Source organism: Pezoporus occidentalis, unplaced genomic scaffold (assembly GCF_034315485.1).
Source record: "Pezoporus occidentalis ecotype Australia unplaced genomic scaffold, CSIRO_AGI_Poc_V1 ctg140, whole genome shotgun sequence".
Lineage (NCBI taxonomy): Eukaryota > Metazoa > Chordata > Aves > Psittaciformes > Psittacidae > Pezoporus > Pezoporus occidentalis.
In genome coordinates this window covers 45,801-71,569 of record NW_026913210.1, presented here as the reverse complement: position 1 = coordinate 71,569, position 25,769 = coordinate 45,801, and the positions used below count along the sequence as shown (strand labels likewise).

General features: G+C 40.7%; 1 protein-coding gene across 2 annotated transcripts in view; it reads right to left on the bottom strand.

The window, feature by feature from the left end:
* Positions 1–6,303: 6,303 nt before the first annotated feature.
* Positions 6,304–25,769, bottom strand: part of LOC134159117 (neuronal acetylcholine receptor subunit alpha-7-like) — a 56,139-nt gene continuing 36,673 nt past the window's right edge. For both annotated transcript variants that reach the window (XM_062609728.1, XM_062609729.1), the window contains 4 exons: positions 24,695–24,889; positions 23,317–23,403; positions 11,753–11,862; positions 6,304–7,384 (listed from right to left, as the gene is read on the bottom strand). In XM_062609728.1, coding sequence (XP_062465712.1) covers positions 6,860–7,384; positions 11,753–11,862; positions 23,317–23,403; positions 24,695–24,889 — 917 coding nt within the window. In that variant the 3' untranslated portion in view covers positions 6,304–6,859. The remainder of the gene's footprint in view (positions 7,385–11,752; positions 11,863–23,316; positions 23,404–24,694; positions 24,890–25,769) is intronic.

The window sequence follows — 25,769 nt, the reverse complement described above, 5'->3', positions numbered from 1 at the left end:
AAAAAGGTGTTTCTAACTAAAATGAAATTTAGAATAATTTTGGTAAATCTGTTTTTAGGGTTTCTGTAAGGGCATGAATCTCTTCAACTACCAAGCATATGATAAAAGGCAAAAGCATATGTGAAACCCCCCATCGTTGCCATTAAAGACCCCTCCTATGTGTGATGTACTGGGAGCTGCACATGGATCTTGTCAGACACAAGCTGAAACATAAATGAAATTCATGTTAGACAAAATGTATTTATAGGTATGAATGCATAGAAATATAGTATACTTTTAGTATAGTATTCAGTTTTGGACATTGGGACAGATAGAACACAAAAGGATGGGAGCTGCTTTAAAGTTACTTTCAGAACTTGCTGCGTGGGGGCAGAGCGAAGGTTACATCAGTGTGTAGTATAATTCTGTACTTCATGGACTGCAGAAACCTGAACCTGAAATATCCTCAATCCTACTTTTTCTTGTTCCCCAGAAGTTTCACATTGTAATATTTTCCCCCATGCTTTTTTTTTTTTCTTTTTTTTGGACATGAAATTTCTGAAAAAACAAAAGTGTTATTTGCTGGCTTTTTGAAAGATACTGTTCTTCCAGAAATAGCTAAATACACAGTTGTAACCTTGAGAAATGCAGACAGTTAAAGTATGTTGGTATTCCAAAGTACAATTTCCCCTTATTAAATATGTTCTAACATTGAATGTAAACAATGGCTGTGCCCTGAAAATTTTAGAATGCAATGTCATGTATAAAAGCCAAGAATGTTATAGATAAAATTTTGAAATTTATTTTTATTAGAACTCAGTGGACATCCCTCTGTACAATGTGGCGTACGCATCCACTTTTTGGATGTTGTATAACCAAAAAATATATTTCTACCAAAATAATTTTCTATATAAGGCAATAGGTACTCCAAAAACCACACTGCCCTATTCCTGTCCTTCATCTGAAATCTATAACCCACTTTCTGTAACAAATTGGTTTAAAAACCCAAGAAGATATAATGCTTGTAAGAGAAAAGTATGCATCCTGAAATTGCCAATCTTTCAAAGTTCTCTTTTCTGCAATAATAACTCTTTTTACAGTTTACCATCAGAATGCCTGCATGTTTTTTTTCCTACTATTCTGTCCTTTGTTACATTTTAATTGTATTTGCATTTATTTTTGTCTAGACACTAGTCCTGCCATTTTTTCCCTTTAGTTAGAGGAATCTATCTGGTTTGTATCAAAGCTAGGTTTTACTTGGGAAGGTCTTTACTAATTTATTGCCTTAAATGAAAAGCTATACTGGCAAAGTACTGACAGTCTTCGTAACAACTCAGAGGTTTTTGTTCACAGAGGAAATTGACTATGTGCTGAAGCAGTAAGAAACTTTTTCTTCCAAAATCATAACCGTGACATGATCTTCCCAGTATTACAACTGCCATGGTGGATGATCCTTGGTACTTTGATTGCTAATAATGATCATGATTATCAATATAAATATATTTTTTAATGATGCTAGGTCAGCTAACAATCCTGATATTGCGCCTTCTCATATGAAAGGTGTTTTTTAAGTGTTTGAGTTTAGTAGATTCCTTTATATGCTAAACAAGCAGTGATAAAATATGTAATGATATGTTAGGTAAATTGAATTCTCTGTTATTGGAGGTTTAAGATCATTTCTTGAAAGCACTTGAGGCACAGCTGCTCTTGCTACTGTACTGGGACAGAAGAAAGACCATGTGAATTATTTGTACAGTTCAACAAACTTAATGAGGAGATGGAGTTAGGGATCTGAAGACCATTTTAAATGGTGACAGAAAGCAGTTGTGATGGATGCCTGGATGGCCGCACACAAAGAGTTGTGGTCAATGGCTCAATGTCCAGCTGGAGACCAGTAATGAGTGGTGTCTCTCAGGGATTGGTGTTGGGACCGGTCTTGTTTAACATCTTCATTGCTGACATGCACAGTGGGATTGAGTGCACCCTCAACAAGTTTATCAATGACACCAAGCTGTGTGGTTCTGTTGATACGCTGGAGGGAAGGAATGCCATCCAGAGGGACTCTGACACGCTTGTGAGGTGGGCTGATGCCAACCTCATGAAGTTTAACCATGTCAAGTGCAAGGTCCTACACCTGGGTGGGAGCAATCCCAGGCACAGCTACAGGTTGGGCAGAGAAGAGATTCAGAGCAGCCCTGCACAGAAGGACTTGGGGGTGCTGGTCGATGAGAAAATGGACATGAGCCGGCTTCAGTGTATGCTTGTAGCCCAGAAAGCCAACCCTATCCTGGGCTGCATTAAAAGTAGTGTGACCAACAGGACAAAGGAGGTGATCCTGCCCCTCTACTCTGCTCTTGGCAGATCTCACCTGGATTGTGTTCAGTTCTGGTGTCCTCAACATAGAAAGGACATGGAACTGTTGGAACAAGTCCAGAGGAGGGCCACGAGGATGATCAGGGGACTGGAGCACCTCCTGTATGAAGACAGGCTGAGGAAGTTGGGGCTGTTCAGCCTGGAGAAGAGAAGGCTGTGTGGAGACCTCATAGCAGCCTTCCAGTATCTGAAGGGGGCCTATAGGGATGCTGGGGAGGGACTCTTCATTAGAGACTGTAGTGACAGGACAAGGGGTAACGGGTTAAAACTTAAACAGGGGAAGTTTAGATTGGATATAAGGAGGAAATTCTTTCCTGTTAGGGTGGTGAGGCACTGGAATGGGTTGCCCAGGGAAGTTGTGAATGCTTCATCCCTGGCAGTGTTCAAGGCCAGGTTGGATGAAGCCTTGGGTGAGATGGTTTAGTGTGAGGTGTCCCTACCCATGGCAGGGGGGTTGGAACTAGATGATCTTAAGGTCCTTTCCAACCCTACCTGTTCTATGGTTCTATGATTCTAAATCCAGCTTTAACAGCTGCTGTGTCAAATATAAACCTCAGAGACACTTCTACTCTTTTCTGCCCAAAACCTGTATTAAGTAGACCCTTGATAGCCTCCAGTTCATTCAAAAGAAAGCAAGCAGGATAGCTTTCTGAGCATATAATTTAAAATTTAGAGTTTTGTATGTTTCGAGTTCTTTTTCCCTTAGTCTGCATGTCATCAAGAGAAAAAAAGACTAAGAAACGTTTGATTTGTTTATAATTCCAAACTGGGTATCTAATTCTGGGAAAAGGAAGTCTTCTAGCCAAAGGACCACTGCACAGCCCAACCTCTTAAACCAAACGTAAGCTCACTGAGTTTCAAATTTTTCTTCAAAATTCTGCTAAGAGGAGACTCACAAAAAGAAATGTATTTCACCCAGTTTCAACTCTATTTATTTCTGTGTTTGACACTCGCATTGTCTAAAACTCCCATACTGGTCCTGCTTTCCATTAACATTATTCTGATTTATACCATTTCTTATTCCGGGCACATGGTAATTTAGAATAAGAAAATGGGTTTAGGTTATGATCCTCTCCTTTTTTGTTTTAGTCACTACCCAAAAGTTAATGTTGAATGAAAGAACTATGTAACTTTAATGTAGTAAATACTTGATACTCACTGTCAGGAGTTACACAGCCATACTGCTCATGGTGGCAGATAAAATAGCAAACTTTCAAGGGTGATGAAAAGTTTTAAACAAAAATGGAAAACATACAGTTTTAGGAGTCAAAATAGTTAAGAGGCTTCAAAAAAAACAGGTAACCTGTGAACCAAGTCAAAATTATGTTTGATGGTAACAACAGTTTTTTATGTTCAGTGAATAAATCAGGGCAGTTTCTCATCTTCCTGCGCTTGAATACCTCCATTAGAGAAATCTATCATGCCTTCTGGGAAACAGTGTACTTTTCAGTAAGAGAAAGTGCACAAAGACCTTTACTATCATGTTGCCTTGTTACCAGGGACTGGTACTGGTTTACCATCATTCTTTACGTAACTTTTGTTTAAGTGCCTGGATTTTGTAAAGGATATTATGGATTAGTTTCTTGTTGCCATTTACCTTTTGTAATCAATTTTGTATTTTTTAATTCTTTCAGAATCGTGTAATACCTTGACAGATACTTTGTGACACCAACTAGAGATGCCATGAAGAGCTGTGAATCAGGATATACAGATGATGCATCCGTCTTTCAAAGTGTACTGCAGTTCTCAGAAAAGTCTTACATGCTTTGCACTTTGTAATCTACAGTGCTCTGTATGTACAGAAGCCATTTTTCTGTGCCATTTTATACTATTTTGTGCTAAAATGTTATTACTTTCCAAAAGGCCAAGTGACAACTGGATGTCAGGAGAATCTGCGTCACTTTGTCATTTGAAAAAGGGAGCAGCAAGCAGTTTCAACCTAGTATAAGGATTTTTAAACCACATACCACTAGCAGAATTTGTGTTTTATGACATTTCTATAAAAGACAACTTAGCCTTGGCAATCTAACTGTAGATTGGTAGTAATAATAAGGTAGTAATCTACAAATGGAATATTTTATTTGCACTGGCTTCTATAAAGTAAAAGAAGTGATTGAAATTAGTTTTCACTATTGTTTCCAGATAGTTTCCACCCTCCTCCTGATCCTAAGAAAGACACAGTCATCCAGTTAATAATACTGTTATACAATAACTCTGTGTTTCGTGTAAGGAAACATGTTTTGCATTATGATGCTAAGTTATTGTGACTGTGTGCTTTAACATTAGCTTTTATCTTTTTATCCTGTCACTGGAGATTACTTTCAAAAATAGAGATTTTCAAGCAAAAATATTAGTGGTCCCTGAACAAGTGTTCTACAGTTCATTTGGCATCCTGCTTCACAAGCTGCAGAAGAAATTGGATATTTACACCTTTTATCCATTGGTTGTCGTCATAATAAAAACATTTAATTAAAATGAACATTTCAGCTGCTAAGAGCAAAGCCTGATATCAGTAACCCAAACTCTCAGACCTGTTCTGCTCTTCAATTAGAAGTTTTCATTAGTTAAACCCCTCTTGAATTGCATTCTGTACCTCAGTTAGACAAATTTTGTAAGTAGAAGCAGTAAAATGGGCAGGAGAAAGAAGCAGTAGAAGAAGAAAGAAGAAGTAGAAGCATAGGAGTTTTCTCATGCAGGTTTAAAACCAGCTAGAGCCCTAATGCTCCTGTGAAGGAAAATTAAGATCTTTCTGAAATATGGATTGAATTTCCAGACAGGCTTTTGCTATAAGCCATTGTTACCCCTTTGAACTGCACCCAGAACTGAAGTAACTGCGAGAAGTGCAAAAGCCAAGTGAAGGATAAAACAGGTCACTATAGTCAGACTGCCAACGGCTTTTAGATGCCTTTTCAAGCATAACTCCAACCAATGTGATAAATCCATTCGTGTGATCTTTATTACACTGAAGTCTCACTTCAGTCTCACTTAAAGGGAGCCATCTTGACCTAATGAAGGAAGAAGTGGAAAAGCAGCTTACACTAAAGGGGTATTTTTTCAGCCTCTAGGACAACTAGCTTCACCATCACTTTTTAGATGGAAATATTTTCCATTGAGTAATAGTGACATGATCTGCTTCTTTCTTTCCAACCAGTTATGATGGAAAGAATCCCATCACATGTATATGGGAAATGTTAATTTTGGTACACTAACACTGGGAGAATGGGAAATTGAAAGCCAGCCATAGACCATAACAGTTTGTCACTTTCTTTTAGTGAACATCCAGAGAAGTGCTGTGTTAGCCCAAAGATGAAAGATGTCTACATTGGCCCACGTCTTTTTGTAGCTCTGATGTGATCAGTAGGCAAAATAGAATTATACCAACAGAGGTGTCATTCCCACCAACAGTAGTGAGTGGAAAGAAGCTGCCATCTAAAATAGTGCTATTTTGCCCTTATCTTCCAGAGAAGTGGCATAATTGGAGTCTTTTTTATTAATATATAGGCATTATAGTAGAGTACTTCTGGAAATAAATTGATATTAAACATTGTTATATTAAAATTTAGCAAAATACAATCAATCTTTTACACATGCGTTTTAACAAGCCCTACTGACCAAGCTGGAAAGAGGATTGTACTAGTAGGATTTTCAAAAAATACTACTTCAGTGGTGTCGACTAAATATGAAATCTGAGACCAGTGAAATCAGTGGCAATTTTCCTACAGATTATGCAGAGCCAACATTTTTGCCTAATTACTCAGAGTTAGCCAGTATTAGGTTGGCAGCCATATCCCAAGAGATCAGAGATATTTCAAATCAAGTAGAGTTTCTAGATGACAACAACAGTTAAGCAGCAAGAGAGTTAAAAAGTCACCAATAATGATATAATAATGGAAAATTAATTTTTTTCCATCCTCACAATCAGCATTTCCTAATTAAAAAAAAAAAAAGACACTCTTAACATATTTACTGAGAAAACATTCCAGTCACTGTACTATTAAGAGCTAACATGATGATAGTTTATTTTCATGAATTCAATATACAGCGTCATAAGACTGTGGAGATATGTCTATCAAATCCAAGAAGTAAATGTCACAGCCACGTTAATCAAAAAATGATAAATCACAAATATACTGAAAACAACAAAACACTGTAAAGCTTATAGTCATCAGTGATAATTTAAATTATTAGCAATGTCTAAAATCATAGTAGCACATTAATACCAGTGTTAACTTGTAATAACTATACTGTAGATTTAAATTCTCTATCACTTGTCACAGATCATGACCTAATTACACGTGGCACTAGTCTATGAAATAAGTAACAGGGTTCAATGTTTACTTTTCAGTAGCTACAATCACTAACATCAGGAATAATTACCTCCTGAAATTATTTTCATCCCCTTCTCTGTATGTTAGCACATATAAGTATACTTCTCTATTTGAGTTATATCATCTAGCAAAATTACTGGCAATGTCAACTTCTAAGTGGTCATGCTTATCTTAAACCCTTATGCAAAATCCTTTGAAACAGCTTCTATAAAATTTGGAGCAGACATGAGTATTGTAAATGTGCAAATGATGGCGAAAAGGGTGAATGCAACCAGGCATAATCTGTCTATGACAGCAGCTGCAAACTTCCACTCACTGCAGATCTCTTCACCCTCATCTTGTTTCCTAAAGCGCATTGCTATGAACTGAACTTCCTCCAGAATCTTCACAATCATCACTGGAATAGTATCTGTTAAAGCTTTCTTTTGAACAAGGTCAGTATCTTCTGGTAAGGAGCAAGTAATCTTCCCACTCTTGCTACCCAGATCATTGTTTTGGAGGCAGCATGGATTATCCATCGTATGGTAGCTATAGATCGTGTTGCCATTGCTGGACTGGTGGCCAGGCAGAACATTCATCTCCATGCTGCTTACGCTCAGATGGTGCTTGGGGTAGCTATATTTGCAAGAGAGGGGCTTTATACTTTCCCCAGGTTTTTTCATTCGTAAAAACCAAGCACACCAATTCAGCAGGATGACACGGACCTGAAAGAGAGTGATCATAATAGAAATAAAGGCAACTCCCTGCATTTAAAACATTTTTGAAAAGTTTTGTGACTATTATAGTTAGCCTGTATGGTCCTTTAGAAAGACTGACTGATTTCTGTGTTCTCCAGCTATCTGCTTTGAAATTGTTTTCTGTGGGAGGTATCTGGCTTCCTTCCAAGGATGACCTTTTCTTAGATATGTCTTAAACATAGAGGTGTTGAATTCCCACTTAGCTTATAAAGCAAAAGAGATGTAAAATCTTACTTTACAAAATGATTCTTGAAGTACTATCTTTAGCAAACAATCCCAGACCTCGGCACAAAATTTGCTGCATGTGTTTCAACCATTTCTCAGCTAGTACGGAAACAGATACACCTAAATATTAGTGTGTTCAATGATTCGGTTCTGCTGAAAAAAACACACACTATGCAACTGGCTAACAGCTGAGTTTAGCACATTCTCCACCCCAATCTCTATTGTTTAAATAAACAGCCTTGGTTGTTTTTCCTTGTTGTGTTTTGGTTTTGGTTTGGTTTTGGGGTTTTGTTTTTTTTTTCTTAATTTGAAAGTCATTTTAACACTCCTTTGAAGAGTTCAGCCAGATAATACAGCAAACCCTTTTAAAACGCATACTAGTAAACCAATTAACTTGAGCAGTTCAAAATCTGAATGCTGTTATTAACTGCTGTCATTTCCCTGTTCTCTGGTGTACAAGTGCTCTGGTGTATCACAAAAGCTCTCTAACCTGCACATGACAGATTTCTTTTTTTCTTGTCAAGGTCATCAAATAAGCTAACACCAGAGAATAAGTCCAGCATTTTTTCCAGTGAACTGATCTTCAGATGTCTTGTCTGAAATCTGAGCCTGCTATGCTTTCTACTGTTTTCTGAGAGAGGCGCTAAAAACATGAAATGAGGAACTCAATAATTTAGTTAGGACAGCTAACTAAATCAGTAAAATCTTGTAATTATAAAGTCCCTCAGATATTATGTGTACAAAATGCACATTTGCAGTGTGCTTGTGAGAGTTCCTTCGGGAAGGTAGGTGGGCTTTTTAATGAGTTTATTATTCTGGCTACAAGTCAATCTGATGTCCAGGAGCAAACAGACACGATGCAGTCCTGGCCCAGGACTCTCTTTTAATTCTGCTCCAGTCACTTTGGCCATGTTTGACTCAGCACCATACTTATTTCTGAAGCTGTTTTAGGTGCAGGATTAGTTGTCTCCTGTATTTACAAAGAACAGACGCAGGGATGGGAAAACTATAGCTAACACTTTGAGTTGCTGCTGTAGTGACAAACATAATTTCAGAAAGGAGGAGGCATTAAATACCACAGGTGGGACTAATAATAGCAAAAGCCCTAAACAACGACCAGTGTAAGATGGTTACACAGTTTCTGAATTCTGGAATGTGAGCTCTCCTGAATCACAGGGCTGTGCCATTTTCTGTAAGCCTTTCTGCTTCTCTCCCACTAATGGATCTTTTATACTACATCCTGAAAGACTATTTTCCTGTAATTCATATTATTCTGTTTTCATTGTGGTCTTTAAATATTTTATTAATTCCTCCATGGTCAACAGAGACAAGTAGAAAACTATAATGTAGCAGCATAAAAAACTGATCCTGCGTTTAATTGAACTTACTTAATTACAATGTCCTCTGCTTATGGACATAAAATAGAACATCATGGAACAAAATAAAGGTCTTAATTGCAACTATATATCAACAGTATCTGTGGCAAAGGGGAGAGAGAAATTAGTTATCCAGTATGGTGAAATTCCAAAATCCTAAGCCAGACAAACTTTGTTATTAGAAAATGTTAATATGTCTGCCTTAACTCTAGAATTTGCCTAGACTTCAAAAAGCCTATTTCCTTGAAAACAGACACTCAGACATCAACCTGTTCTTATCATACCAGTTAATTGAGAAGACAGCTGCAGCATAAGGGTTGCTGGAAAACAGTCCAGGCATGATAGTATGGCACTGAAACCCATTCCTGATTTTGTCTGTTCCCAAACTGCTTCTTAGATGGACTTTCTTTAATGCTTTTTTCCATGCTAGTTCAGGTGACATTGCCAGAAGTGCCAAGCAGCCAGCAGCTCTCACTTTTCAACCAAGTAGCGAACAAATGCCCTGACTGCAGACTTTGGATTTAATGCCTCTCCTGGAAAATGTTGGCTTTAGTAAGTCATCAAAGATTAATAGAAAGGAAAGCAGAATTCTCAGCAGCGGAGTAAGGGAAGAAGTGGGCATCTACAGAGAGGCTATATACTAACATGCACATCTCTTCCTTCTGGTTCAAAGGCCAAGCACAGAGCCCTTGAGAGACAAGCAGGGGAAAAAAGATGCTCCACTGTAAATAGTTTAGAAAGTGGGAGTTTAGGCAATGCAGTCAGTCAAATTTTATAGATGTGGAATTGCTCCCACACAAGACCAATGCCTTCCCCTACAGCTTCCTCCACTAGCTAATTCAATTTTATCAGGAGGTGAGAACAATCCTGTAACAATATCCAGTGAATCAGGGTTAGAGCTTTGCAATAAACTGATGTCTGGTTTTGGCACATTTTCGTGGAGTCAGCCTCTTCCCTACATGCTTGGCATTCATCCTTTTTCTCTTGAGATCTCACAACCCTGTCAGCTTGCCTGATCTACAGCATTCACAGCCTATCAACTGTGCTTCACAGTAATGGCTTCCACAGTTCTGCTTCCCAATGGCATTTTGTTTTTAATATATGCCAGTTCAGCTGTTAGGCAATTGAACAAGGCTCCTCAAAAGTGAGAATCTGCTGCATGCTGAGTTTCCAACCAATAGAGCAAGAGACTGGTAGAGAGCAAGAGACTGGTAGAGAGCAAGAGCTGACCTGCAGGACCTGTGAGCATATTTAACATGAGCCATTGTGTCTAGGCTCCTCAAAACCGGACAAAACAATAAAATTGTCAGTGAGAGCTGTTGTGCTGCCACATACCCTGTCCATGCAGACCTCTGAAGCATGTTTACTGAGATTTGTGCCCTCAGGTCTTGCTTACACACAGATTCGCCCAGAACACACATGTGCCTCTGTTTTGAAAGTAGGATGATTTTAAACAATACAGCACATTAAGAAATTGTTAGTATGGTTAATTGCTAGTGGACTTTATTTATTTATTTACTTTTTTTAATTTGCATTAATGCTGCAGTTTATTTTTAGAAAGGCTAAATTAGAAAGCTGTTCTGTGCTCAGGCTTATGTTGGTAACCATGTGACATTCAACATCATGTCAGGATAACTGTTGAGCATGACAGATGTGGTGAGTGAGATACCAGAGGATGTTGTACAACCAGACTTCTGTGAAACCAAGGTCGGTAGGTAGCTGACTGTGACCATTTGTATCTGTTTCTGCTTTCATTCCTTTGCTTTTTGTAAATACAAAGTATACCTTGCTTATTCTAAAATCTATTCTTAGGAAAAGAAAAGAGAGAAAAACAAATCATTATCTTTTAAGTTTAAAATCTAAAGGTAACCCATTCTTCCTAACGGCCAGCTGGCATTGGTACCAGACTTCAATGGGCTAACCTAGTCTGCTGCTGCAGAGGAAAGAGGGTCCACATGTTAATGCACAGAGAGCCGATCAGATGATAGCAGATAAAATTGTTTTTCCACACAGACAAATGTATATGGTTCAGCAAAAGGCATATTTCCCAGCCAAGGAAGACAAGGGGTCTCCTTAGTACAGCCAGACTAACACTGAAGTGTTGCTTCTCTGTTTCTGCTGGTGGTGAAGTAACTGAGCTCAAAGATGTGAGAAGCACAGCTTGAGTTCAGTATTCAACACCATTACCACTCTGTGGTATTGAGGTTTCTGATCTACCAGCAACTCAGACAGCCGGCTCATAACTGAAAGAGTTGCAGACAGAAGTCAATTGGCTTCACCTCCTGTCTTTGTTTCAGGAGATTACAGCTCTGTCATGAACTACAGTGAGAAACTTTGTAAAGGCACAAAGTAGGCACTCGGCCCAGCAGAGACTAGTATGTGTTTGTTTAGTACTTTGAAATGTCACATTCTATTAGTACTGGTGTCGGATCAGAAATCAAGTCTACCCACAGGATTAACACTTGTAAAGATGCTGAGCAAGATTACTCTGCCATGACTCAACCACCCCACTGTAAACTTAAATAAAACCTTCATAACAGATACTGCAAAACCAAATTTAGTATGTTTGCTCTTTCCCTCCAGTAGCAAACTTAAGTGTCAAATATATTGTCTGTAGCTGACAGCTCAGATCAGTGGAGAACAACTGTTTTTCTCTATAACTAGTTTATTTTAGCTTTTAGATTACTTTTTTCATTCAGTAGACTGTTAAATATTTACTGCCAAAGCTGCTTACCCATTTGGGCATCTTTCCTGCTTGTGGGTCATGATGGTGAAACTGCAGAACAAGTACTGTTACCACCACAGACAGCCCAACAATAACCATGATGCTAGCAAAATACTGAGCTGCAAGTAAAAGAAGACTTGGTTAGGAAGGGAGAACACAAATAAAAGGCAAATAATATTCACTGGTTGTGCTTTAAGATCTACAGAAGCGCTGCGTAACATCCAAACATCCTCTTCTCTGGTATTCCCTGCTGGAGCATTTGAGGCCTTTGAGGTTTTCAGTGTATCTGCTCACCTATCTCCTCTCCAGCAAGGGAAGGGCTAGAACCACTGAAAGGCATAAACTGCTTGTTTTTTTTTTTTCCTAGAGAGGAATGTAAAGCTACCTGCAAAGGACTATCTCCCTGCCTGTTGCCAGGACAGCAAGAAGCTGAGCTGATGAGACCAGCTGAGCATCAGCATCCCCAGTGCTGATCTATATCACAATACCAGCAGAGATGCTGCACAGTGTCCTCACAGTGTCACTGGAACCCTCAGAAAGTGTCACCAGACCCCACTCCCTCCCTCACCCCACCACTGCTCACAAGGTGTTAGTCGTATTTTTTAGCATCCTCCTTAGCCCCTCAAGACCACTTCTTTTTGTTCCTATGAAAGCACCCTACACCCTTGCTTACCACTAAATTTAAGCCTGCCATACAGGAAAGAAATCAGTATCTTGAAAGCAAGAACTGAGACTTGAAGCTGTATCTCCTAAGTGGCAGTACAGCTTCCTCAAGCAATGACTGAGGCTAATGCACTGGAGTGTAAAGCAGAATTACCCACAGGGCTAATGGCATTTGAAGGCGGCTGTGGCAAAGTATCAGAGAGCATTACTGCTGGCTGCTACGATGGGGCAATGTGGGACAGCATGTGACAGTGCCCCAGACTGCAATATCCTCCCTTCCTCAGTCCTTCCTCCTGCAGCTTGCAGAAAAAGCCAGAAATTCAGTACAAGCTCCAAGACAAGTTTTGTTCCAGTTGTTTCTTGATACAGATTCCTACTGTCTCAGCAGCAAAAAGCTTGTTCATAATAATGGGGTTCTCAGCGTTCCTGAAAACAATGCTGCAATTGCTTCAAGAGGTGGGCATGGCTTTCCATGGCAAAATAAATTATGCAGCTAGATTAGAATAGTCCTGAAGGTGAGGTGAATTGAAGGGTCTCTGTTGCACTTGCTCATGAAAAAACAGTCGGGCAGAAGTAGAGTAAAACAGGAACTCAGGTCTCAGGGAAGCTGGCTGATCTGATTCTCATATGCCCCTCGTAACAGAAACACAACAGTATTGCTATTTCTGGTTTAAATACTGCCATTAAGTCATTAAATTACTTCCATAATTTCTACACATTTTGATGCCACCAGAATTCAAAGGCCTGAAATGCTCTATCTAAAATGGTGTTGGCTAGGATTTTTCACAGATCCTTAGAAAATTAGTCACCTGATTCAATTTAGAAACAACTTTGTATTATCTGACTCAAGATCCCAGCCAATGATTACCAAAGGAATTCACACTCTCAGTGTTTTGCACCATAAACCCAGGAACAGAGGGCATGACCTATGAAGACTTGCTAGTAAACAGGAAAAACAGTTTTATCAGGAACAGACTGTAACTGTAGAGGACCTGTGAATGCATAAAGAAAGATGTTTTATGGTTTGTCTGGTGATAGGCAAGGAAGATAGCTGGGTGTCCATCATCTGCATTTGGAGGTGGGAGCACTTCTGTTCAAGGTACAGTGAAGTTTTCAATTGGAAAGTAAGGATGGAATGTGGTACTTCAGATGTATTACCAATATCAGGTAATCAAATGTCACAACATATCTGTGAAATAAGCAGGTAGACCTATGCAGCCCAGGTAGTTGCAGATGCTGTATTTAATTGGGGGGGGAAATGAATTTCACATTCATTTGCATCCCAAAGCCTTCGAGCAGACCAAACCTACTTTAGGGCTGGATTTCGCCAACCCTGAAGAACCAGCAGTGAAAGGGAAGGAAGGAAGTAGCAGTGCCTGGCACACCGGCCACATCAGCCTTCCACATCTCTAACGGGGGATTTGATGAAGGCTGTGCCTCCTTTCCTGTGGCTAGAAAAGGTAGAGCTAATTGCCACTGCTCACAAAGTAACTGCTAGATCTTCCATCTATGGGTGTTTTTGACTGAAAGCATGACCCTGTGTTTACAATCCAGCCTTGCACTGGGGCAGAGTCACAGCCAGGGGTGGCCAAGACCTAACTGGGCCTGGGTTCGGTGACAATTCACCTGTAACTGGGTACATCCATGAGGCAAAATTGTCTTGTCTCTGAAACTGTATCCATACTCAGCATTTTCTGATCTTTCCCTCCGGGGTTTAATCCTCCATCCTCTCTTTGCTGGCAGCAGAAAAACACAGTTCTACTGCAGCAGTCACAAGAACTGGTAGGGAAAACACCTGCACCAGCCCTCATGCACCTCCCCTAAAGCATGGCTTAATCCTCCTCCAGTCCACTGGCTCAGCATCTCTGTTCCTGGCAGTCTTTAATCCTCACATCAGCCAAAACAAGCCCATCACTTGGTGAAAGCTACAAGGGCTGCTGTCCCTTTTCACCTCTACCACCACCTCTGATATGACCATGACTCAACCTTCTCCAGTAAGCATGTGAGCAGAGGAGCCTATGTGCTGAAAGGATCAAGCTACAATGTGCATAGATAACATGTTCCTCAAAACCACAGGATTGCAGTCTTCATTCACTTTGCCCGAGCCGCAAAAGGCCCTGTATTAGCACACTGTGTTCCTGTGCCTCCACTGATGTGCTGAGCACAGAAACAGGATGCTTTCCTGTGAGATGTGGCATGGGAGACAAGCAGTGGAGTAAGTACTGAGCTTTGGTGTCCCAAGTGGCAGCCACAGACCAGCCACCAGACTTTTTTTTTGCCAATATTTTCAGTCCATCTTAAAAGCCTACAGCAGTTATGCAGTTAAGGCTTTGAAGCTGCTGCTCCCACAAAGTCCTACCCCATGTGTCTGTTTGCAGGGGTAAATGCAAATCTGATTTTACAAAGAAACTTCATTTAAACTGCAGAAGGGAAATGCTCAGCAACTTTCACTAAGCATCTCTCTGTATCCTACTTAAGAGCTACTGGTAGATCATTCCTGGTATGGATGGGTCAGCTTGTATGCTTTACAAATTTCTTCACCATGGGCAATGTAAGGAACTTCACTGTATTTGAAAGAGCATTTGAAATTCCAGACTCCAGTGTATTTGAAAGAACAGGGACCTTGTTGCTGTATGTCAGCTACTCTGAGGCACAGCTGGGAAGGGACAGACCTCTCCTGGAGGGGAACTGCCTCATTGCTCTATGCCCTGGCTCATACCCTCTGCCCTGGACAGCTGCCACAGGCCAGCACAAGGAACCAGAAGACCTTTGTTTGGAGCCCCTCAATATCCCTAACTTTACACAGAGACATGCCCCAAGGATACCGAGGTCTGCACCGTACACTGCTAGAACCTATTCATGTGTTTTTGAACCTGCATGCTGCTTTGTATATGTGAATGGAAAAGCTCTTTGGGATGCTCGGTTGAATCACTGACAACAGCTATTTGTTCTTGCAGGCAACTTCAGACATTGCCTATATCAAAAGGATGGCAATGACTTGCAATTCATAACTTGAGGGGCCTCCAGTACCATTTTTGGACCTTCTGTCTTAAAAGAGTGAAAGACTTCAGGATTGGATGCTGTGTCTTTCTTTTAGTTATGGTACTTATAGAGGGCATAGGGAAAGTGTTTTTGTTGTGTTTTCAAACTCGTCCCCTCTCACATGCTTTTGAAGAACAGAAGTGCGTGTTTGAAAAGTAAAACTGTTTTTTTTTTTTTTCAATACTGAAAAAGCATCCAGGACTCATGGCTTGGGGAAAAGCGCCTTTGATCATAGGCATGAAAATAACAGCTGCTGCAAATGAGAACTTCTGTTTCACTTAAGAACTTGAGCAGGGTCCTGCCACCAGCGAGATACTAGACATGAACATGAAACAGAGAGGGGGAAAGCACTCCACAAAATCAAAAAGAGACAGTGAAGTGGCAGCAGCTGAGAGCATACAAGCAGATGACAGAAGATGTAACAGGAGATTAATCTCATTTTCTCTCTCTAGTCAGAACCACTAATGCCTTATGCTCCTAATTTAAGCAATCTGTAACTCCTGGAGGTGGCAAACACCACATTGCTTCCTTGTCTTAACAATTTGCAGCTTCACTTGCTGTATGACTATCTGCAAGAAATCACTTGAAGCATCTGCTGCCAACATACTTATTCACAGCCTAAAACTTTCATTCTTACTGAAATAATGTAGGCATGATAACGAATGGCAAGGAGGGGCAAGCTGCAAGTAAGTGATGATAGTAGAGCCCTAAGCAGCAAGTAAGTGTGGCTTTTAAAGAAGCAAAGGAGCTCAACAGAAGAAGAAAGAAATGCAGGTTTGTTACCTGGAGGTCAAGTCAACTTAATTTTAGTGTGCACTATTTTATACATCTTGCCAAGATGTCAAGCATCACATGGATGTTAATCATGGGAAGCAAGTTCCTCATATTCATAAGTCCACGTTCCCCTTTCAAACACTTTGCACACACCAGCTTTCAGGTGTTCCATGCTTTCTGCTACAAAACTCCTTTCAGAGCAAAATACAGAGTCTTGATCCAAACCCAATGGTGATGTTTTGGAGAGAGCTGGAAGGCAATAATAATTTGCAGTATTTAGGAGTTATTTGGGCATGGAAAAAAAAAATCAGAATTACTAAGCACTTCTGTGCAAGTGGATGCTTTGAGTTTCCAGGTATAGAAAGTGTTTATGGTAGAAACAAATCACCTGACCGGCCTGAGGTCTGAATGTTTCATGTAAAGATGTGGCTTTGGGGCAGAGGCAAACCTTAGCTGTGTTGACAAAGTACTTTGAAAGTGACACTTTCTCAGAGCCCTGGCTGGGGTGAAGGGAGGGACTGGAGCTTCTGGCAGCTTTGGTCTCAAGCTGAAAGTGTCCTATGTTGGGTGCTCCTAGCTGTTTCTGTGCATGACTGTACTTTCTGTGCCACCGGGGGTTGAAATCACAGACTGCAGTTATTTTTGGACCAATACAGGAGTGCAGAGCTGGGGGGGATTTTCAAAGTAAGCATTTTAGGGTCTTTCTCTGTACTGTGTCACCTTGCTCCCACACTGGTGGGACTGCAGCAGAGTAAAAAAGAGGTGAGAGCAAGGTGGATATAGGTGGATGGAGGTGGGGCTTCTCAGAGAGAAGAGAGGAGTGGACATGTTAAGTCATGTTCCTTAACATGATTCCTTATCATGAACTTGTTCTTAATGCATGATTTCCTAGCCTTAATTACAAGGTTGCTTTCAAATGTAAAACAGAGTTTAATGAAATGGGTCAGGGATATTGAAACTGGAAACAGGGAGGCAGAATACTCTTTAAAAAAAAATTAATTCAGGCATGTGTCTTGCCTAAGGAAGTGTCGTGGTTTAAAGCCAGTCAGCTACACAGTTTCTACTCCCCCCCTCCCCACCTCCAACCCTGCTCCCTCCCAGAGGGATGGCAGAGAGAATCGAAAGAATGTAACTCCCACGGGCTGAGATAAGAACAGTTCAGTAACTAAGGTATAACACAAACCACTAGTGCTACCACCAATAATAATAATGATAAAAGAAAATAACATGGGAAGAGAATACAATACCACCTGCTGGAACAAGTCCGACCCAGGAGACAGCGAGTGCCCTTGCGGATAACTCCCAGTTACTTCCCTGGGCATGACATTCTGTGGTATGGAATACCTCTTTGGCTAGTTTGGGTCAGGTGTCCTGTCTCTGCTTCCTCCCATCCTCCCCTTCTCCCTGGCAGAGCATGACACTCACAAAGTCCTTGTTTAAACATTACTTAGCAACAACTAAAAACATCAGTGTTAACAGCTCTGCTCCCAGGATGAAAGTCAAAACACAGCACCTCACCAGCTACTAAGAAGGAGAAAAATTGACTGCTACTGCTAAACCCAGGACAGGAAGGAACTCATTCTTTCTTCAGAGATGGTCATAAAACCACTATCAAAACCAGATCTGATTATACAGTGCTATTTACATGGATCATATTGTCTTTACAGAAATAAAAAAAAAGCCTTCCAGTTGAGATCAAAATACCTCAAATGGACTTCTCAAGTGAATTACCTAAGCCTTTTGTTTCAATGGGCGGGACCTCAGCTTGTACAGAGCTCTAATTAAAATAACAGTATTTGTTTCATTTTGATTTGGTCATGGAACCAGGAAATCAACAAAGTGGGACATGGATACGCCCTCTTACTTAACGCGCTAGACTAAGTGCAACAGTGTTACATGGTACGGCCAGAAAGGCTCATCAAGTTCCCATAAAATTACATGCATCTGTAGTGTTAAACAAATAAATGCATAATTGCACAGGTTTTTAGAAGCAGAAAGAACAATTGCTGTAGTGTACCTGAGCTGTATTGCACGGGGTTTATAATTTTGCCTAGGGATTAGTACACTCAGACCAGTAGTTTCAGGCGTGCAACACATCTGGAGTTCTCTGCATTATTCTATAGCCTTTCTTCAAGTAATGAACTCCAGCTTCCTACCTATAGACTCTTGATAAAAGTATTTTTAAGGAGAGAAATCAAAAGTAAGTCAAATCACGAGTGCAGGCAGACACGCTTCTGCAAGGCATGATTAATCTATACTAGGAAGGGTGAGTTTAGGACACATCTGCTTCTCTATAGTCATGGTCTGAAAGCCTTTTTGGAGCTGCACTCCAGAGATTTTAAGTGCCAGGAGGGAACTCCAGGACCCTGTAGTGAAACAAGCCTTGTTCATATAGTCACCTTGTGGTGGATTCTGGCCAAACTCTTGTGTTTGTAGCTATCCTGGGACTTTAATGCTTCTGATCAAAATGGCTGAGCTGATTTCTGCTGCTATGGGTTGTTAATGTTTTAAACAGAAATAGGTATCTTTGCTCTGGTTCCCAGACTTCTCCTTTTTTCAGCATCACATATGAGTTTGCAGAAAGGCAGGATTTAACTTTTGAAAGATTACAGCGCTTTGCACACATGCATGGGCTTCGGAAATATCTTGTTTCCCCCAAAAGGGAGGTGCTCCTAGTGCAGACATTTTGCGAGGCAAGGAGTAGCTAGTCACTGATGTGAATGCAAGCCCCAAGAAAGCTGAGTTCTGGTGTCCAAAGGTGTTGATTAGCCTGCTGTTGATTTTTAGGCCAAACTTTTTAATCTGTTCTTTACAGAAAGTAATTTGGTTGGTTTTAACCTGTATTAACATAACAGTCAGTAGACTACATAGAAATTGGAGTCCCTTGTGTGGGCAAGTTAGACATGTGGAATGAAAGATTCTCTGCTCTGGGCAGTGTTAAGAACACACAGACAATGCAGAGGGCATACCAAGGAAGAGGAGAGCCACTTTGCAGAGAGGTAGAAAAAAAGCAAGTGTCTTGCCCCACCTGCCTCCTTGTGATTATTTAGGCTGAGAGGTGCTTCATTTATTGTAAATGTAAGTTGAAGTCAAGGGAGAGTGGCCTTAACTGAGAAGAACTGGGATATGATTTCAACATTTCTTTGCAAATTTACCGATCTCAGAAGGTAGTTCTTTTCTTGGTGTCATATTTGACTAGCTTTCCTTTGCTATTTGGAGTGGAGCAATGACTTAGAAGCAGGGCTTTAAACTAGGAATGCTGTGGAAGGGAGACTACAACCCAAATTTAAATGGAGAAACAGTGGACAAGGATGGAAAAAAAATGGTGCTGGGCAGCCAGAGGAAGAATGACCTCAGGATGGTGACAACAACATGGATGGGCTTACCTCCAGAGTCTGTTAAATATGCAGGAACAACTGGAACTCTGTGTATGGTCATGAAACAGTAATACTGCTGAGACAACTGAGACGTGAAGGAACATCTCTCATTACCTGAATGCTCTGATGCATAGCTACAAGCTTTTTAGGAGGAGCAGGCAACAAAGACAGCGTGGGCTGCCCTCTATGTGAAGGAGCCACTTTGATGTGAAGGGCCCCTCTATGGAATGGATGAATGCAGCTTGTAGGTCAGGTTCAGTGAAGAGCTCTTCAGTGAGAGTGAAGCTGTGGTGGTATTGCATTCTCCAAACACAGTGGATATAGGGATGGGACTTTCTTAAAACAACTAAGGGAAGTCTCCGTATCACAGATCCTGGTTGCCACAGGAGACTTGGATCTCCTTGATGTCTGCTGAAAAGGCAACACAGTGTAATGCAAACAGTCAAAGATTTCTGAAGGATGTAAGCAATAATACTCGATAAAAGGACAGGACAGGCCAATCAGATGTGGTGCACAACTGGCTCTGTTCTTCGCTACCAATGAAGAACTGTTTGGCAACATGATAATCAATGGCAGCCTCAGAATAGTTATTATGAAAAGTGGGAGTTCAAGATCATGAAGGGAGTGAGGAATTCAAATGGCAGAGTATAGACCTTGGACTTCATGTGAACAGACTTCAATTTTTTTGAGGAACTAGTACCTGGGATCCCACTGGAGGAAGCCCTGAAAGATAAAGTGGCACAAGAATACTTCAAGGGCTTAAAGTACAGCAGCCTCAAACTGCAAGAAAAGTCCGTTCTATTACTTAGAGAAACAAGCAAGCACGTCAGGACACAAGCATAGCTAAACTGGGAGCTCATGGTGAAGCTCCAGTGCAGAAAAAGTGGTATGCAGGAAGGAGGGACAGGCTGCAAAATGAAATGCCTGTGCATTGGTGTTAGGAATGTTATATAGCTCAGGAGCTGAGACTGCCAAGGGAGTCAAGGGGAACAGGAAGAGTTTCTACCACTACACAAACAGTACAGAGCTGAACAAGCAAAATATGGGCTTGCTGCTGAGTGGAGAGGATGATCTAGTGGCAGTGGACAGAGATACAGTGAAGACAGTGTGTACAGTTTTCACCACCAAGGTCTCCTATGTCTCTATACTTAGCGACATGGTTAAAGGAATGGGAAAACAACCACCAGTGGATCAGGATGGAGTCAAGGATTGACTGTGAGATCTGAACCTGAAGAAGTGCATGGGATCATCTAGGTGTCACGAAGAGTCCTAAGGGTGTCCTTGCAAGGTCATGGAGGTGGGGTAAGATCCCTGACAACTGGAGAAAGACAGATGTTGTATCCATCTTCAAGAAAGTCCAAAATGACAATCCAGAGAACTACAGCTCTGTCTTTCTGACTCTGGTCACTGGATAAATCAGGAAGCAAATCCTTGGGGAACATTTCTGGACACTTGAGGGAGAAAGTGGTGACTGGGAGCAGTCAGCCTCCATTTGTCAAGGTTAAATCATGTCTGACCAACATGATTGTCTTCTACAATAAAATAGCAATATTTGCAGATAAGAGGAGAGCAGTAGATCTCATTAATATCAAATTCAGAAAGGCTTTTGACACAGTCTTCCACTTCTGAGGTCCTTTATACCCTGAACTATCTTGTGATCCTATGAAACAAGAGATTCCATTGCAACGGTATTGTTGAGTTTCAAAGCACGGAGGCTGAGCACACTCCAGTGTGTGAGGGTTTAGTTTTCTTCTGGGCTGTAACAGGGAAGCATCAGATGACAGTAGCCACAAGACTTTTTTAGACATCCCTCATCTGAATACCCGCAGTCAATCTCCAGGGTGTTATGAAGCATCCATGTGCAAGGATTATTCTTTTGCAGCATTTCACAATAGAAAATTTGTCTAATGAACAGATGAAAGAAACAGACTGTGTTTGACCTAAATGACAACTTTGAGAGGTGCATTTCTAATACATTTTATATGCTCTAATTATTTGGGCATAAGGAAATAACTTTCAACAATACAAGCAGTCAACAAAGCATACTTCTGAATAGGTTATCACCATCCTTGACTGAGATCCAGAAAGAGGGAAAAGATGTGAGAGGTCCTAATAGCTGAGCCAATATTCACCTGGAGAAGGGGGACTTAATGCAACAGAGGTCCCCAACACTACTGCCCCTCATCTTTTCCTTATAGGTGTTCACATGGCTATGCTGTGATAAGTGGAATTTAATCTCTTATTACAGAACCAAAGTCTGCAATGTGACATAACTATTCATAGATTTTCTTGGTACAAATCTTACCTTCTGTGGAAGGGGATTGTACCAGTATAAACTGGTCTGGTTAAGGCTAGTGGACTGGGAATAGGGCATACGCATTTCTTTACTCATTCCAAATTACTTTTGTTACATATTACCCAAATCAAAATTGTGTGAAGGCTGGGCCAAGATGGCTTATGTGTCCTCCCTGCACACAAAGTTTCTTTTAAAATTGTATCTGCCTCTGTGGAGTCCTCGGTGCATGTCAGAGAGAAGTTTTGTTAGTTTTTTGGAAGTTCCTGAATGAGTCAGAGGCTATAGTCCTGCTGACTGTCAGTAAGAGGCTTTCAGAAACTCTTGCCTATAGTCATTGTTGCCCGTACTGTTGCATAAACAACCTCCTCCCCAAAAGTTAGGTCTGGGATTTTAATTCATGAAGTTATCTGAGTTAAATGCCCTTTTGTCTTACATGTAACTTGTGAGGGGTTTTAATTACACAATGGTGAAGTGCACCTTGCATCAGCAGCTAGATATATTGTTGAATATTTTGTTCATTTCTACTGTCCAGAATGTGTACTTTAGTAATGATTTGTACACAAAGATAGACCTTAGCTCAGGAAATGATACTTAAATAGGTTCTGAGTTTTCCTATGGTATTCCTACTTCTTTATTTTGTAAACAAGAACAGGTTTATTCTCTCTATTCTGTTATGAGTTTAGGGAAAAATGTTTTCTTCAGTTCACAGTTGAGAAACTGAGGCTCCATGAAACTAGGGTAAAGGGATGTTCCTATGAAAACAGAGGATGTTATAATGCCTGTCTGGCCCACATCTCAAGATGATAATCTATCCAATAGTTTTCAGTACATGTTAAAAATTCTCCAGTGATATATTTCAATTTTGACTGTAGTATCCTGAGTTGCTTTTCCTGGAAAGAGAAAAGAAGGAGAGGGGAGCAGGCAGGGAAGTGATACATAACAGCAGGGAAGGCAGTCGATGCTGAAGAAGACAGGTAAATTTTCTCCAGCCAGCAGCACTGGGATCAACACAGCTTCATTCAAAGTGCTGCTGAAGGGACTTTATGGACAGACTCAGTGAATCCAGAGCTAAGTCTGAGTACTATGCTAGGGCTGAGTACTATTCCAGTATCCCACTCGTGCCTGTGCACTGGAGGTGTTGGCTTTGTGCTTTAGTTACCCAAACCTCCACATTGCGTGTTGATTCTGTGTCCCCTCGATCCTTGCAATTACCATCTTATCTGATTATTTCCAGAGCCTTTCTGTATCCCTCATGTAGCCTCTTTTCATACACGCAAGCAGTAAAGGCCAGGCAGAGATTTACCCCTGATATTGTTGAAATACAAAACTATAGTAACAAAAAGAGTCAGTCCTCAAGTAGGCTTTGAACAACTCTTGAGAAGCATCATACATTGTGCATAGAACACAAGAAATCAACTTACCTATTAGTGGGACTGAGTCAGAAGTTGCAGGCATGATCTCAGCCACAAGCAGCATGAATACAGTCAGGGAAAGCAGGACAGTGATACCTTCCGGGAGTGAACATAGAGGGAAAGGATGAGAAACGTGAATTCTGCAGCTGCTACTCTGATGTCTTTGCTGTTAAATATAACCTTGTCCTGATCTGCAGCTAAGCCAAACCCATGACTTCACATCTGTCAGTGAAGATAAGAACTTCCACAAAGCGAGAGCATTTTTGGATGCAACTTCATCTGCTGTCTTTTCACTTTTCTTAATTACACCCAAACCTTTTCTCCTCTTTAAGTAAAGGAGAAATCTTTCCTGCCAAGTGAAATGAAGCTTGCAGAACTGGTAAATTATATTGCCTTTCCAAAGAATAGTGCAAACAAAGCCCAGATGGCTATTAAAGGCTAGGAGAGATTTGCACAGACATGACTCCAGGTTTTGGATATTGTATCTTACAGAACACTCTCCAAAGAGCTGTAGCCTATTTTAAAAGAAGCTCTTTGTTTGTTCTACCTAGAAAGATGGTTGCTAAATGTAACTGTCATGGTACTGAGAAATCACAAGGTCAATGCAAGAACATCATATCCTATTTTTTTTTGTCAGCATTGTACGTCAGCTCAAATAACACTTTTCCTTGTCTCCATCTTAAGTTTCATAGACAGCAATTGTATCCTCCATAGCCTGTTTTACTTCTTGTAAGACAGGCTGCTCAGATCCCTCATTGTTCTGCTAACACTGAGGGCACTTCGTATGATTTAAAGGTCTCTGTCCTGAAAGGTGCACAATTGACTCCTAAGGTCTAACCTGAGCCAGTCTTGTGTATTTACACATCTCCCCATCTTCTCTTTGAAGCACCCCTCCTGTCTTTATCAACACACACAACAGTAAATCTCATTTAGCCCTTCCTTGGCTGTCACTGCTTTGCGTTCGTGGAGGCTCATGGCTTGGTGGTTTCGGAGCTGAACTTGGAGGTGAAAACCCAATGTTCAGCTGCTGCTGCTCACACCCCTTCACTCTCTGTGTCTTAGTATGTCTTGTCTCAGAAAGAGTTAACCAGCTGTGAAATACATTGAAACATGATAAAGACAGAACAACAGGAATTGAAAGAGTACTATCACTGTTGCCCGTGCCAGGGACAAATTCTGCCTCATTCCACGGTAAAATCCAAAAAATTTTACAAGTGTTTAGCACAGGTTGTATGATTGCCATAACAGAAAGCTGTTCCCCTGGTTTCTGCAACCATACAAGTGCTTCTGTTGCTCCTGAAGGGAAATCTTTATTCATCAAGCACCATGAGGTACTTTCCGTTTCATAGGAAGCACTTATGAAAGAAATTAATCCTTTAGCACTTACCTAAAGAAATTTTCTCCCCTGAATCAGCTGGCAAAAGGAACACAAGTAGTGCCAAGCCAGATATGAGAACGCAAGGAATGAGTAGGTTCAAGCCATAGTAGAGCGTTCGTCGACGCATGGTGATGGTATACGTCACGTCTGGGTATGGTTCTTTACAGCATTCATAGTACATCTCATTCCTCTTGCCTGGGACACCTACAGGGAAAGAGATCAGAGTAGGAAGAGAAGCATGACTACCAGGTATCTCCTTAAAATGGGCCAAGAACTGATGGTTTATGAGCCAATGTGCAGCACCTCCAACACACACTGTGCATAGAAGAGTGCTTTTAAGTGTCCTGTAGCAATTAGTAAGAGAGAAAAGTTACCAGGCAGAAGTAATTTTTCTAACACTTGCAGCCAATGATGCATACATGTATTAATAGATTAAAGAGGACAAAAGGCAATGTGCCTCATGCACCATAAAGGAGCACTGTAAAGTCAGGAGTGTTTTAAAGTGGATGCACTTTAGTGGAACTTCCCTACAGAGTCCTTCATCTTCTCATGAAACTGAATACCAGTGATGTTTCTTATTGTATTATTTCTCAAATGCCCTGAAAGGTAAAACTACTGCATGCAGTTAGTCAGTTATATCCTTGTCTGCATATCCAGACAGAAGATGATGTGCGTCTTCTGCAAGCTTTTCTCAGAGTGGCCTAAGCTCTATCCATTGATACTGCTTCTGACTTGCAGCTACATAAATGAGCTCAAAGTAACTCACTAGGAGCTCACACTGAATATGAGCTTGCAAGTTCTATGCCCAGACCTTGAATAACTAGTTCTGGGCATAGGTTTATCTTTTAAAAAAACAGGTATTCTCTAAAGCACAGAAGGGAATAGAAACATACAGAACTGCAGTTATTTGCAGTTATTATGTACTGGTAGACACTTTGATGGTTTTGGGGGTGACAGAGATCCATCTCTCTAAATGTTTATTCCAATTTTGCTGAAATAGTGGGATTAACACCAATCAATTTTTGGCTGACATGTTAGAATAGATGTGACAGTAGTGTTCCATGCATCTACATGAGGCATCCAA